The sequence below is a fragment of the Geotrypetes seraphini genome, chromosome 1 (assembly GCF_902459505.1).
Source record: "Geotrypetes seraphini chromosome 1, aGeoSer1.1, whole genome shotgun sequence".
Lineage (NCBI taxonomy): Eukaryota > Metazoa > Chordata > Amphibia > Gymnophiona > Dermophiidae > Geotrypetes > Geotrypetes seraphini.
The window spans coordinates 480,555,381-480,571,015 of NC_047084.1; the positions used below are offsets into that span (position 1 = coordinate 480,555,381).

The 15,635-nt window shown below is 43.0% G+C and overlaps 1 protein-coding gene across 4 annotated transcripts in view; it reads right to left on the minus strand.

Moving 5' to 3' along the window:
• SPATA6L (spermatogenesis associated 6 like) overlaps positions 1-15,635 on the minus strand; it is a 200,189-nt gene that overhangs the window by 65,192 nt on the left and 119,362 nt on the right. For all 4 annotated transcript variants that reach the window (XM_033925524.1, XM_033925515.1, XM_033925542.1 and 1 more), the window contains one exon: positions 2,943-2,986. In XM_033925524.1, coding sequence (XP_033781415.1) covers positions 2,943-2,986 — 44 coding nt within the window. The remainder of the gene's footprint in view (positions 1-2,942; positions 2,987-15,635) is intronic.

The window sequence follows — 15,635 nt, forward strand, 5'->3', positions numbered from 1 at the left end:
AAGGTAGTGAGGGGGACATAGGAAGGAGGCACTGGAGGCACTAAGGACATAGGAAGGAGAACTGAGGGCACTAAGGACACGGGAAGGAGGCACTGGGGGCACTAAGTATACAAGACCGAGGCAATGGGGGCACTAGGGACATGGAAAAGAGACACTGGGGGCACTAAGGACATAGGAAGGGGTACTAAGGACATGGGTAGGAGGCACTGGGGGCACTAAGGACATAGAAAAGAGCACCTAGCACCCGTTAATGTAACGGGCTAAAACACTAGTTATTAAATAAAAGCACAGAATATTCAACAAATGGGTATTTGGAGATAGGGAGCCCAAATACTAGCCCCAGAAACCTCTAAAATGTCAATATGTAAACCACCCTGTCTCCCACAGGCTACAATAGCCTGTACTCACTGTTGCGCTAGTGCTGTGCTTGCTTTTGCTCAAACTGTAGCTGGGCAATGAAGAAGAAAGCTGCCTCAGACAAGTATGAAATTCCACTCCAAGTGCTTGTTTCTTTGGGTTGCCAGTCAGACACTGAATGAACCTGAGACCCCAGACCCCCCCACAACTCCTCATGGGTCTTTGGTGGGAGGGGGGGGGGAACACAGCTGGCACCCGCTAAAGTCCTCGGGACCGATATGGGGCCACTCAGCCTGCACTTAAGCTCTGATAACAACCAGGAGTGAGCTGTGATTCCAGGGGAATGGTTCCCGTTCCACCAAAGTGTTAGGGCAAGTTGGCAAGGCAGGTTCCTGTAAAAGGGTTGCCCTCTCGGCTACAGACTTCTGGCCACAGAGTCTGTGTCTTTTCCCAGGCAGAGCTGTCCCAATCAAATTGAGGATCTCTGGAGCACCGCAAGCCTCAAGGTTCAAATGAAGACATGAAAATAAAAAAAATCTAAATCAGAGTAGATCAGAAAGACTTTCCAACTCACTTGTAGAAGGAAAAACTGAGAAGATGGGGCACAGCCCAGAGAAGCAGGAGGTGGAGCAGGGAGAAAAAGGTAGATGATACCTTATACAAACTCGCGAGTTCAAGACTCATATGCCTTTTGCACTAGAAAGAATCATTAGACATATAGATAGCTGGGTGGCTGGTAGACATGATGATTGCTTCGTTACTTGCCTGTCTGATGCAAAGGTGGAAGAACTCACATGTCACTTAGATAAGATTTTAGGCAGTGCTGGGGAGGAGCTGATTGTTTTGGTACATGAAAGTACCAATAACACAAGAGAATGTGGGAGGGAAGTTCTGAAAGCCAAATATAAGCTTTTAGGTATAAATCTGAACTCTAGAACCTTCTAGGGATGCATTTCCAGAAGTGCTCTCTGTTCCATAAGCAGGACCCATGAGACAGGCAGATCTCCAGAGTCTCAATGTATGGATAAGAAGATGGTGCAGAGAGGAGGGTTTTAAATTTGTTAGGAAATGGGCTGGCATCAACAGTTAAAAAGGAGATCAAGCAGTTTTTAAACTAGAAAGTGGGGGAAGACTGACAGTTGCTCAAAATTGCATGGATTGGAACAAGGCATCTTTGAAGGATATTGCCAAAACAGGGAAGATAGGACATCCCAATAGTGAAGTTACAATAAAGGCCATAATAGACCAGGCACTTTAAAATACAGAACAGACAGATTTCAAAGACTGCAAATTATCACTGTCAACTGCTGAGCAAATTGTAAATAGGAATAACAAACGTTGTTTCAAATGTCTGTATAGATCTCTAATTAGAAAAAGAATGGCATTAATTGAAGAATACGGGCCGGTTCTAGTCAGACTTGCATGGTCTGTGCCCCATATATAGCAATTCGGTTTAGGATGGGCTCGGGAGGGCTTTGATGGGAACGACAGTAATTTAGAACTTGAGAAAAGTGCTTGGCTGTCTTTTATGGTCTGTATCCTGCAAATGATGAGTTGGTTTGGATAGGGTGGAGTGAGCATCTGGCGACAACTTCAGTAGTTGGAACCCAAGGTATTGAGCTTCAACAGTAACTCCAGTAGTTCTGGGCAGACTTCTACGGTCTAGCACTCAGCACTATCAAATAAAACTGTTGGGAAGCCAGGTCTTTTATCTGCCATCATTTAATGTTACTATGAAAATGAAGAAGCCTAAGAAATAAGATGGGAGAATTAGAATATATTGCACTAAATGAAAAGGTAGATATAATAGGTGCCTCTTTGTGTACTAAATAATGAGTGTAATTTTCCAAATGTTTCTTTTTCTTGATATTTCATATTTTGTGAATTTTGAGTCTCTAAATCTTTATTCAAGTAAAGTATACTTGTTTGAAATTTGAAAATTTAATAAATAATAATTTTAAAAATAAATAAATAATAATTTTTTAAAAAGAAAAACCTAATTGACAACACGAAAGAAAAAAAATTAAACATCAATATGGCATACCAAAGTGTATGACAAAAATAGTTTGCTAGAAAAAATACATAAAATACTGCTGGCGGAAAAAAAAGTATTGCTGTCCATGAAAACAATGAGAAGAACTAAGACACAACTATTGTACATACATAACATAACAAAATTCCTTATATACCGCAGCTACCTTGCAGTTCTGTGTGGTTAACAAAAATTAAAATGCAGGTGTACATGGTATAAACACAGTTAATTAATCAAAATATTTCCTGAATAAAACATAAACAAAAAGGAGTGTCAAAAGTTCTCAAAAAAGCTCTGGAAACATGTTTTGTGTTGGTGCCATTGCATGATATCACCTTGTCTTCAAAGGAAATAACATATTTTTTTATATCTATTATTTGGAAGTAAGTATCACCTGTGATTACACTTCAGTGCACTTCTTTAATTTTTCAAGAAATGCATACACTTTAAACATAATAATCAAACCACCTTTATCTATGATTGAAAGAAAATGGAAGTTATTAGAAAAAAAAGCACATTCTTATGTTGCATAGACTTTATATTCTAAAAGTACCTTTTCTGAGGCCTTTGCAGCTTCATAGCTGTCAAATGATAAAGCTGGAAGAAAGTGAAGAAAAGAAGTATTTTTTTAGATTTAAATAGTTTTATTGATGATAACCACTGCATTTACAAAAAGTCGGAATGCAAAATGTAACAGACAATGCTATATATCAGAACTGTGCCCGAATAACAGTGAACTCAAAAGTCATCAAACATTTTCTCCCCTTTTCTCACCCCCACTTCCTCCCCCTCTCCCTTCTCTCCCAGTGATTCCGATCAAAAGAAAAGAAGTCTTTTTTTAAAAAAATTAATTCTTATGTTGTTAATTTTAGAATGCATTTAAAAAAAATTCATAATCCTTAGCTACTCCTACTTTTGGGTGCATCTTTCAAAGGGATTTTCAGCAAATAAACAGGTTATCCGCAATGAACATGCATGAGAGAGATTTGCATACCAAGAAGGCAGTGCAGGTAAATCTCTCTCATTCATATTCATTGCGGATATCCAGAAAACCTGTCCTGCCAGTACATCTCAAGGACTGGACTTGGGCAGCCCTGCTATAAAGTATCTGTAGGTCAAGTCCCGCAATATTTGGGTAAATCGTTTTATATTTCAGCACAAAGGTGCCCTCATAAAATACATCCTTTTTTTATATTTCCACCCGTTTCAGGTTGTAAATTTTAAAAATATCATGAGCACACACTTCGTATCAAGCTGCCACTCGGGATAAGGAGTTCAAACATCAATCCTCTGCTTCTTATTTACATTTTAGGAAACAGAAACTTATTTGTTCTCCAAATTTTTATGTAATTAACCGCAAACTTTCAAGTTCCTTCATCCATTTATAGCTTTATTATTTAATCTTTTGTTAACCGCATAGAACTTAACGGTTATGCGGTCTAGAAATTGCTTTTATGTTATGTTAAATATAATCTGTCAGCTAAAGTTTCAATGACCACCACAGACAGTGGCTCTAACTGTCAAAGTTTCAGTTTGTTTTTAGATGATTCAGCTGATTTGAATTGATCTGAGCAGGAGAGAGCAGGAGAAAAGCAGCTACAGAGAGAGGCAGAGGCAGAGAGAAGCCAATGGGGGAATAAAAGCAGATAAAAGAGCAGGAGAGAGAAGCAGAGGCAGGAGACCAAGAGGGGAATCGGTGAGAATTAGCTCTGCCCACCCCTCCTGACGTCGACCACCGAAGCTCCGCCTTAAAAAGGGAGGGGCCAATGGAGCAGAGTTGATCTGAGCAGGAGAAAAGCAGCTACAGAGAGAGGCAGAGGGAGAGAGAAGCCAAAGGGGGAAAAAAGCAGATAAAAGAGCAGGCACAACCACAGCAGACACAGAAGGCATCCGCAGCAGACCGGCAAGCAGGCAGCAATGGAAGCAGCAGACGGAAGCAAGATGTTGAGCTACCCAGTTTTCTGCATCTCCCTCCGGGTGGCGGTCTTACATATGCGCTCGATGAGGAGAACTGGAGAGCCTGAAGAGACAAGTCAGACTCCTGGAGGGTAGAATACTGGAACTGGAGGCACTTCATGCAACGGAGGAGGGAGACAGAGATGCAGAGAACGTCCAGGCAGAGGAAGCAGAGAACAAGACAAAGGACACCATCGAGGAAGAAGTCCGAGAGCTGGAGAAGTTCATAGAGGAGGCATACAGGGCGGCCATGTAAAATCACTAGCAACAGTGGAACTGCCGAAAGACACCTACAGAGAGTGTGGACCACCTGACGGACAACCACCATGAAGAAATGGGTGACACAGCAGCAAGAACGAAGGATAAGGCAGGAGAGATGGACATACACCAGGGACACGGACCTGCGGCTGGAGAATCAGGAGAAGATAGAGAGGACAGCAATTGTTGTAGGGAACTCCATCATCAGACAAGTTGATAGCTACATAGCGGGAGGAAGACTTGATCGGCTGGTGACCTGCCAACCAGGAGCCAAGGTAGAAGACATAGTGAGCCACATCGACAGGATCCTCAACAGTGTGGAAGAAGAAGATATGGCAGTGGTGGTCCATGTGGGGAAGAACAACGTGAGCAACAGGAACTACAACAGGGAAGTACTGAAGGACCAGTTCCGGATGTTAGGAAGGAAGCTGAAGACCAGAATACAGAGGATAGCATTCTCGGAGATCCTGCCGGTACCCAGGGCAGATGGAGCTGCAAGCAGTCAACGCATGAATGCTGGTGTGAGGAAGAAGGATTCAATTTCGTGCACAACTGGACAACGTTCTGGGGGAAGAGCAAGCTCTACAGGAAGGATGGACTCCACCTCAGCAGAGACGGAATGAGGCTACTTGCAAGCAACATCAAGAGAGAAGTGGACAAGTTTTTAAACTAGGAAGAAGAGGAAAGCCGACAGTCGACCAAGAGAGAGAGTCGATAGTTCAGGAACCGGTATACTAGGAGGATACCGTGCAAGAAGATAAAGGGAAAGACTCACCGGATTATAGGCAAGACAGATCGAAAAGGACATAAGAGGAAAGGAAATGCAAGAAAGGAATAGGCCGCAAACTCAAGTGTAAGTACACGAACGCAAGGAGCCTTAGAAATAAGATGGGTGAATTAGAAGCCATGGCACAAAAAGATAACGTTGACATCATAGGCATCACGGAAACATGGTGGACTGAGGAAAACGACTGGAACACTGTGCTACCGGGATACAAACTATACTGAAGAGACAGAGTGGCTCAAAAAGGTAGGGGTATTGCTATATACATCAAAGAGGAAATTGAATCTACTGGAGAGAACACGCCACAACTGACGGATAAGTTAGAGTCTCTATGGGTCAAAAGTCCAGGAACAAATGGCCTGGAAACGAAGATCAGTATCTACTATCGACCCCCTGGGCAGTCCAAAAAAATTGATGAAGAAATGACAGATGAGATTAAATGCAACTGCAAGGGAGGCAACATAGTTATCATGGGTGATTTCAACTATCCGGAAATAGACTGGAACCTAGGCACCTCCGGCTGCATTAGAGAGACCAAGTTCTTTAATGCTGTAGGTGATTGCTTCCTGGAACAATTTGTCAAGGAAAATACTAGAGGAAATGCAATTCTGGACTTAATTCTAAATGGCCTGCGAGGACCGGCACAAGATGTAGAAGTAGAAGGGACGCAGGGATGCAGCTATCACAATATGATCCGCTTTGATCTGGACGCAGGGGAGAAACATCGGTCCAAAATGACAGCCACGGCACTGAACTTCCGAAAAGGGAATTACGAAGGGATGAGACTCATGCTAGGGAAGAAGATTAAGAAGAGGATAAGCACTGTAAAAATGCTAGAGCAAGCTTGGTCCCTTTTTAAGGACACAGTCACCGAGGCGCAAAATCTATATATACCGCGTATCAACAAGGGATCCAAGAAAAAAAAGAACAAAGAACCGGCGTGGCTCACTGTAGAGGTGAAGGAAGCGATCAGAGACAAGAAAACTTTATTTAAGGAATGGAAAAGGTCAAAAATGGACAAAAACTGGAATAAGCACAAACAACATCAACTCAGGTGCCATAAGTTTCAAGTTTCAAGTTTTATTAAATTTTGATTTTACGCAATATCAAATATTTCAATGCGTATTACATAATTGAAATGTACAATAAAAAAAAACTGGGGTGACAAATACAAATACAAATAAGACAAAATTATACAAACTAATCCTTATGTATTATTAATACAAACTGAAACAAGTGGGTAAAGAAAAAATGGAATTACAATTTAAAAAAAAAAAAAAAAAAAATTTTAACAATTAAGGTTTATACATAAGGGTAGCGTAGGTGAGAAAAATGATGAAGGAAAGAAAGAGAGAAAAGAAAAAAAAAAAAAAATGTTTTGCATGTTTGATTCCTAAAGGATAAATATTGTGTTTATTATCATTATCTATTTATGTATTGAATGCATCTCTATAAAGAATGGTTTTCAAACCATGTTTAAATTTGTCTAGTGATGTTTCATTACGTAAATAAATAGGTAGATTATTCCACAGTTGAGGTGCTTGTACTGAAAATATAGTTGTTCTTCTTGTCCCAATTATTTTTAATGAAGGGATAGTTAGTAAATTTTGTTGTGTTGATCTTAGCGTCCTTAACGAAGAATAAGGGATTATTAGTCTATCTAGAAATAATGGCGCGTGTACTTGTTGGATTTTAAATGTTAGTAATGCAATTTTAAATGTAATTCTATGTATAATTGGTAACCAGTGTGCATCTTGTAAAAGCGGAGTAACATGGTCATATTTCTTTGAGTTTGTTATAATTTTAATGGCTGTATTTTGTATTATTTGTAATCTTCTTATTTCTTTATGAGTTATTCCACAATATAAAGAGTTACAATAGTCTAGCCTAGAAATAATCAGAGAGTGGATGAGAATATTAAGTGCTTCTGGTTTGAGAACTTTTGCAATTGATCTAATAAGTCGCAGTTTATTGAAACAGTTTTTGACAACCGTACTGATTTGATTATGATAATTTAGTTCTTGGTCCAAGGTTACTCCCAATATTTTTGTTTTATCTACATGTTGAAGGGGGATATTATTTAATAATATCTGAGATGAAAATTGTTCTTTTAAGTCCATAAGGCGGTAAAAGGGGCCAAAAGAGACTACGAGGAAAAAATAGCTAAGGAGGCAAAGAATTTCAAGCCATTCTTTCGATATATTAATGGGAAACGACCCGCGAAGGAAGCAGTGGAACTGTTGGATGACCATGGAATAAAGGGAGCACTAAAAGAGGACAAAGCATTTGCTGACAAACTGAACACATTTTTTGCGTCTGTATTTACCGAAGAAGATGTACACACCATACTGGAACCCATCAGGCTATATGCTGGAAACGAAGACAGAAAGCTGGCCGGAATTGATGGTCAGTCTAGAGGAGGTGTGTAGACAGATTGATAGGCTTAAGAGCGATAAATCCCCTCGGATGGCATCCATCCGAGGGTCATCAAGGAACTGAAAAGGACCATAGCTGAAATTTGACCATGTCACCCCTCTGTTGATAGACTCCCAATGGCTTCCTATCGCTCATCGAATCCCATATAAAATATTACTGCTAGTTTTTAAATCTTTGAACTATAATGAACCTCAGTTCATCACCAGACTGCTCATTCCTTATAACGCTTCACGAATCCTTAGATCAGCTTCAAAAAATTTGTTAACAGTTCCATCTTTAAAAATTATTGGTACTACAAGACAAGACATGTTTTCAATTATCGCCCCTACCTTATGGAACTCTATACCTCAGTATATTAGAGACATAAAGGACCTCATTTCTTTTAAAAGAGCTTTAAAAACCTATTTTTTTAAGGAAGCTTTTAACATATAAATCTTAGATTTATAAATGTTGTTTTATTAACGCTAGGCTTAATATCCCTTAATTTCGCTTTTTTCCCTTCCCTGAGTTATTTTTTCCCTTATATGTATATTTTCCTCTACAAATATATTGTAACTTTTCCCCTCTACCCGCTTGTTTCATGTGTGTTAACCCAGTATGGTTTTTTTTTGGGCTTTTTTTTTTTTTTAATTTAAAGGTCAATGTATTTGTATTTATATTTTACCTGAATTGTACATCGCTTAGGTATTTAATAAGCGATTTATCAAGCACTAATAAAACTTGGAAACTTGGAAACTTGCTTCAACTAATAGCCAATCTGTCGATCAAATCGGGAAAGATTCCAGAAGACTGGAAGGTGGCGAATGTTACGCCGATCTTCAAGAAAGTTTCAAGGGGAGATCCGGGAAACTACAGACCTGTGAGTCTGACCTCAGTACCGGGAAAGATGGTAGAGTCACTGATAAAGGACAGCATCATTGATCACCTTGACGGACACGGGCTGATGAGGACCAGTCAGCACAGTTTTAGCAAAGGCAGATCGTGTTTGACGAACTTGCTACACTTCTTTGAGGGAGTAAACAGACTGATAGACAAGGGCGATCCGGTCGACATTGTATATCTGGATTTTCAGAAGGCTATTGACAAGGTTCCGCATGAACGACTACTTCGGAAAATTACGAGCCATGGAATCGAGGGTGAATTATTCACGTGGATGAAAAACTGGCTGGAGCATAGGAAACAGAGAGGGGGAGTAAATGGACAATACTCGGACTGGAAGAGCGTCACCAGTGGGGTGCCGCAGGGCTCGGTGCTTAGACCCGTGCCCTTTAACTTCTTTATAAACGATCTGGACATAAGTACGACGAGCGAAGTGGTTAAATTTGCGGACAATACAAAGTTATTCAAAGTAGTGAAGACGCAGGGGGATTGCGATGATCTGCAACGTGACATAATCAGGCTCGAGGAATAGGTGTTGACATGGCAGATGAGGTTCAACGTGGATAAGTATAAAGTGATGCATGTCAGTAACAAAAATCTCATGCACAAATACAGGATGTCCAGGGCGGTACTTGGAGAGACCTCCCAGGAAAGGGACTTGGGAGTTAAGATCGACAAGTTCATGAAGCTGTCCACGCAATGTGCGGCGGCAGCAAAAAGGGCAAACAGAATGCTAGGAATGATAAAGAAGGGGATCACGAACAGATCAGAGAAGATTATCATGCCGCTGTATCGGGCCATGGTGTGCCCTCAGCTGGAGTACTGCGTCCAGCACTGGTCGCCATACATGAAGAAGGACACGGTACTACTTGAAAGGGTCCAGAAAAGAGCGACTAAGATGGTTAAGGGGTTGGAGGAGTTGCCGTACAGCGAAAGATTAGAGAAACTGGGCCTCTTCTCCCTCAAACAGAGGAGATTGAGAGGGGACATGATCGAAACATTCAAGGTACTGAAGGGGATAGATTTAGTAAATAAGGACAGGTTAGGGAGAACGAGAGGGCACTCTCTAAAGTTGAAAGGGGATAGATTCCGTACAAACGTAAGGAAGTTCTTCTTCACCCAGAGAGTGGTAGAAAGCTGGAACGCTCTTCTGGAGGCTGTTATAGGGGAAAACACCCTCCAGCTATTGAAGACAAAGTTAGACAAGTTCCTGCTGAACAAGAACATGCGCTGTTAGGACTAGTCTCAGTTAGGGTGCTGGTCTTTGACCAGAGGGCTGCCGCATGAGCGGACTGCTGGGCATGATGGACCACTGGTCTGACCCAGCAGCGGCAATTCTTATGTTCTTATGATCATGACATTTCTTAATCCTGAATCTGAATCAGAAGAGACTGGCTTTACAAATGTAGGCTAGGTCTTTTCTGATGGTTTCATTACAGCAGAAGAGCAGTATGCTTTGCCACTACACTGATGATGGGCTACACATACTCTAAACTTGATAGCTGTTAATGACTTGGAAGATGCTGGTAATGATACAGGGTAAAAGAAGATTTTTTTTTTTTTTTCGAAGCTCAGTGGCAAAGTTTTCAGCATTATGAAACAAGAAAAGTAGAAGTGCTCGGGCAGCTGATATTGTACAAGAAAATGCATTTGATCATTCCTAATGCAATGTGGTAGAATTCTTTCTTCTATGCCAGGGGTCTCCAAACTTTTTCTAGTAAAGAGTCACAAAGTGAATGTGAGAATGCTCCGATGGCCACCAAAAGATTTTTGGCTTATACATATAACTCTACATACAAATACCTGTAACTCAAATAGGCTCTTTTAAAATTGCCCAGGGATGTGCAGAAAAAGTAAATTCTAGAAATATAGGACCATTTTTACACAATTACACATACAGGCATTTCCAGGGGTTGTGAATAAGCAGAACAGGGATGAAGTTAGCATTTATATGCATATTACTTTGCCTGAAATAATTTTATAAAGACACTTAGGTACATATGTTGTCTTTATAAAACAAATGCAAGATATATGCTTATGTGTCCTTCCTGTGTGGTCACCCTATTATGAAATTACCCTCAGTGCATACCCAGTATATATCTACAAGCCCTGTGGCTGAAACAGTCAGGTATTACAAGCAGGAGAAGAGATACACAGAGAGAGTCTTGCATTGATGATATATAGGTTAGTCTCTGGAGATCCCAATCGCAGTCTGAAAGCAGGGAATACTGAAATATTGAGTTAGCATGGTGGAAGTATGAGGGCATACTGATAGCAGAAGATGATGAAAAGGGAGTTGTCATAATAGTTCTTGCTTACTCCTTGTATCAAGTCAGAGAGGAATGAGCTCTCTAGAGGCTCAAAACTGGCAGGTCTAGCCAATACAAAAAATGGTTTACTAAAAGAGCAGCTGCAGCATTTAAAAAGTCATGTAAACTCCACTAAGGAGGGGACCAGGAACTGAATGTGCACTGGCTTATGGGCCCCATTCTGACTGGCACTGCTGATGATATGAGTCCATTTGGATCCCCAACTACAGAAAGGCACCATTCTACATCTATTAATTATGACTGCAGAATTGCTATATTGCCAGTGACTCTGCTCTTCCTGTGGTTGTGAGTAGAGAGTTGCGCGGGGACAGAAATCCCACCCGTCCCCACCCGTCCCCGCCAAAATCCCACCCATCCCCACCCGTCCCCGTGAGGAATCCCTCCGTCCCCACCCGTCCCCGTGAGGAATCCCTCCGTCCCCACCCGTCCCCGCGAGGAATCCCCTCCGTCCCCACCCGTCCCCGCGAGGAATCCCCTCCGTCCCCACCCGTCCCCGCGAGGAATCCCCTCCGTCACCATTCTTCCCTATAAACTTCAGAAATAGTTATTTTATTTAATTATGCTACTGAATTAAAGGCTCTGGTAGAGACCCATTTACAAATAAGCAAAGAGACTATTAATTTGGAAATATTAATTGGGAAGAATACATACTTTGTAAATGGGTTTCTACCAGAACCTCTAATGTAAATATAAAATATAAATACTCAGCTGATGAGAACCCACAAACTGTCAGCTGAGGACTTCCTTTGCAGTTGGCCTGGGGTCCCTTTTGCCAAGCTTGGCAGGCAGCAGTAGCGTCCCTGAGTCACAGATGCTGGCACCTCAGTGGCTCATGGATGCTGCCAGCGACTGCTGCGCTTGGTGGAGGGGAGTTCTGACCATCTCTAGAGGAGGTCCTCTGCTGGCGGTGCTTGGGGATCCCCACCAGTCACAGCAAGGGCCAACAAGTACTTCAACACTGTAGAAATAAAACCAGAAATGCATTTCCTTTTCTTTTGAACACAAAACAAAGATATCTGCCATATACATTTCCCAAGGCAGATGACTCTATGCAATGTCACCTCGGTAACAAAATACAAAAATAGACAAATACACCCCCTCCCTTTTTACTAAACCACAATAGTAGGTTTTAGCACAGGGAGTTACGCTGAATGCCTCGCGCTGCTCTCAATGCTCATAGGCTCCCTGCGCTAAAAAACAATATTGCGGTTTAGTAAAAGGGAGCCATAGTGCAAAATATAGACAGCAGATATAAATTCTCAAAACAGACACATTTTGATCACTAAATTGAAAATAAAATCATTTTTCCTACCTTTGCTGTTTGGTGATTTCATGAGTCTCTGGTTGCACTTTCTTCTTCTGACTGTGCATCCAATCTTTCTTCCTTTCTTTCAGCCTCCTGTATGTTTCCTCTCCTCCAGACCTCATTCTCTCCCCCAACTTTTTCTTTCTGTCTCCCTGTTCCCCCTTCTTTCTGTCTCTCTGTCTGCCCCCTTTCTTTCTTTCTCCGTGCCCTCCCCCAAGCCACTCGGTTTGCTGCCACCGCCATCGGGGAATAGTCCCCAAGCCACCGCTGTCCCAAGCTTTCCCTGCAGAAGCGTCGCGCTGACCAGCATTCCGCTCCCTGACGTCAATTCTGACGTAGGAGAGGAAGTTCCGGGCCAACAAGGCATTTCTCCTCATTCCATCCAGCCTGAGCCCCATCTCTCCTTGATCCAGCATTTCCCTTCTGTGTCTGTCAGAATTACCATTCCACCTATTTTCCAGCATCACCCTTCTTTGTGTCCATCTCACCTATATCCCTATCTCACCACTTTTTCAGAATCTTCATTTGTCTCTGTCCTTGTCTTTACCCCATATTCACCATTTGCCCTTTCAATGTCTTTATCTCCCCCCCCACACACACTTTTTCAGCATTACTTCTATGTCTCTATTTCACCTCCTCTTCATGTCCCCTCTGTATCTCTATCCTTATTCAGAAGGTCCTGCTTACCCTTTCTCTTCTTTGTGTCACTATCTCCATTTTCAGCTTTCCCCCTTTTTCCTTTGTTAATGCACCCTGTAGCCAGAATCTTTCCACCCTCTCTCCACTCCGGCCCAGCCCAGTATGAAATATTTCCTTTTGTTTCTCTCCCCTCTCTCTTCTCCTCCCTCACCCACGAGTCCTGCATCTGGCCCTCTCCCTTCTACCTGCACCTGGCAACACCCCCCTGCTCCGCGGCTCTCTTAAGCAACTCGTCAGCAGCGGTGATCAAGACAAGCTGCCGACATCGAGGCCTTCCCTCTACGAGTCCCACCTTTGTGGAAAAAGGAAGTTGAAACAAGCGGGACTCGCAGAGGGTAGGCCCCGACGCCAGAAGCTTGTGTCGATCGTTGCTGCTAAGTTGCCGAAGAGAGCCGCAGGTAGAAGGGAGAGGGAGATAGGAAGGCTGTAGAAGCTCCGGAGCATGACACCGAACCCGGCCAGGATGATTTCTTTTTCAGGCTGCTGCTGCCGCTGCCATCCCCCACCCGAAATGACAAAAAACAGCCTAATGCCCGCGTCGGGAAATAGCCATGTTGAGCAGTGAGCTCAGCACGTACACAGATGAAAGCCTTGCTTGCTGATTGGTCCGGCGGCACGGTGGGGCGGGGCCGCCGGACCAATCAGCAAGCAAGGCTTTCATCTGTGTACGTGCTGAGCTCACTGCTCAACATGGCTATTTCCCGACGCGACGCCAGACTTGCATCGCCAGAATTTAGGTAGGTTGTTTTCATCCCCGTGGGAGTCCCGTGGGCAAGGGGGCGTCCCCGTGGGAGTCCCGTGGGTCAGGGGGGCATCCCCGTGGGAGTCCCGTGGGCCAGGGGGCGTCCCCGTGGGAGTCCCGTGGGCCAGGGGGGGAACCCGCGGGATCCCCGCGGGACCCGCGGGATCCCCGCGATCCCCGTTCCCGTGCAGACCTCTAGTTGTGAGCTGCTTGATGTTAAGAATAATTTCATTATACATGCGCTTAAGGGTACAATAACACATGATAGCAACAATGCTACTTCTTATAGCCGCATTGCCTATTTTCAAAAATTTCTTTCTGAATCTATTCTGTAGCTGTTTATATTATATGCGTATTTTACATGCTTTCAGTATAGCATTTACAATTCATGTTACATTTGTACGTTATGGACTAGATTTTATAAATGGCACCTAAAAAAGAACGCTGAGCGTTATTCTATAAATGTCACTCAAAGGTTATAAAATAGTGTTTAGCACCGGAAACCACACTTAACTTTAGAAGTGTTCATTACACCTACTGAAATGTGGGCTAAATCCTTGCATCTAAACTAGACACAGATAACCCTTTATTCTGTAACTGCATGCATAAATTGCAGGGAAGCCCCTGATCGGTCCATGACCCTCCCTTTTTTGGATTTCTCACCTAAATTTACACATGTAACTTTTACTTAATTCCAATTAGCCCCAATAATTGTTTGTTAAGATCCCAATTATTGGCACTTCTTTTTATAGAATTTAAACTCATTATTAGGTATGTAAGGCTACGTATGTGCATAAATGGGCTATTATAAAATTCTAGCCTGCATAAAAGTACAGCTCTCCCTCCGTATTCGCGGGGGTTAGGTGCAGAGCCGGCCCGCGAATAGGGAAAAATCGCGAATAAGTTTTTGGGCCGGCTGTGACCCACCCCCATTTCCCTCCTGTGTCCATGGGCCTTACCTGGTGGTCTAGCGGTCCATCAAAATGGCTGCCGTGAATTCCCGTTGTAGTCTGTTAAACATCCCTGTGGGAGACAGGGTGGTTTACATATTGACATTTTAGAGGTTTCTGGGGCTAGTATTTGGGTTCCATATCTCCAAATACCCATTTGTTGAATATTCTGTGCTTTTATTTAATAACTAGTGTTTTAGCCCCCTCCTATGTTCTTAGTGCCCCCAGTGCCTCCTACCCATGTCCTTAGTACCCCTTCCTATGTCCTTAGTGCCCCCAGTGTCTCTTTCCCATGTCCTTAGTGCCCCCAGTGCCTCTGTCCTGTGTCCTTAGTGCCCTCAGTGCCTCCTATGTCCTTAGTGCCCTCAGTTCTCCTTCCTATGTCCTTAGTGCCCCCAGTGCCTCCTTCCTATGTCCCCCCACTACCTTCCAGAATTTGTCCCACCCCCACCCCCGAAGCCAGCCTGCCTGCCTCCCTCCCTCCCATCCCCCTGTGCAGTGGAACCCTTGAGCAGCATCTTTCCATTTCTACCCCCCCAACCCCCCCGTACAGTAGAACCCGCCATTTTTCTATCCCTCCCTCCCATCCCCCTGTGCTGGAGCACGGGGATGGGCAGGAGCATAGGAAAATCGCTTCTGCCCTTTGTCACCGCTAGACCACCAGGTAAGGTCTGAGGAGGTTCGGGCAAACTGCAAATAGAAGAAAAAAAAAATTGCGAATAATCGAATTTGCAAATAGGGAAACCACGAATACTGAGGGAGAGCTGTATGTATGTTGACAAGATGGCAAGTATGTCCATAGATTATAAAATATGCTAATTTTATCCACATACTTAGGGGACATTTAGACCTCGTGTAGAATAGGTAAGAGTCTGCACCTACAACATAGGCACAATTTTGCTAGCA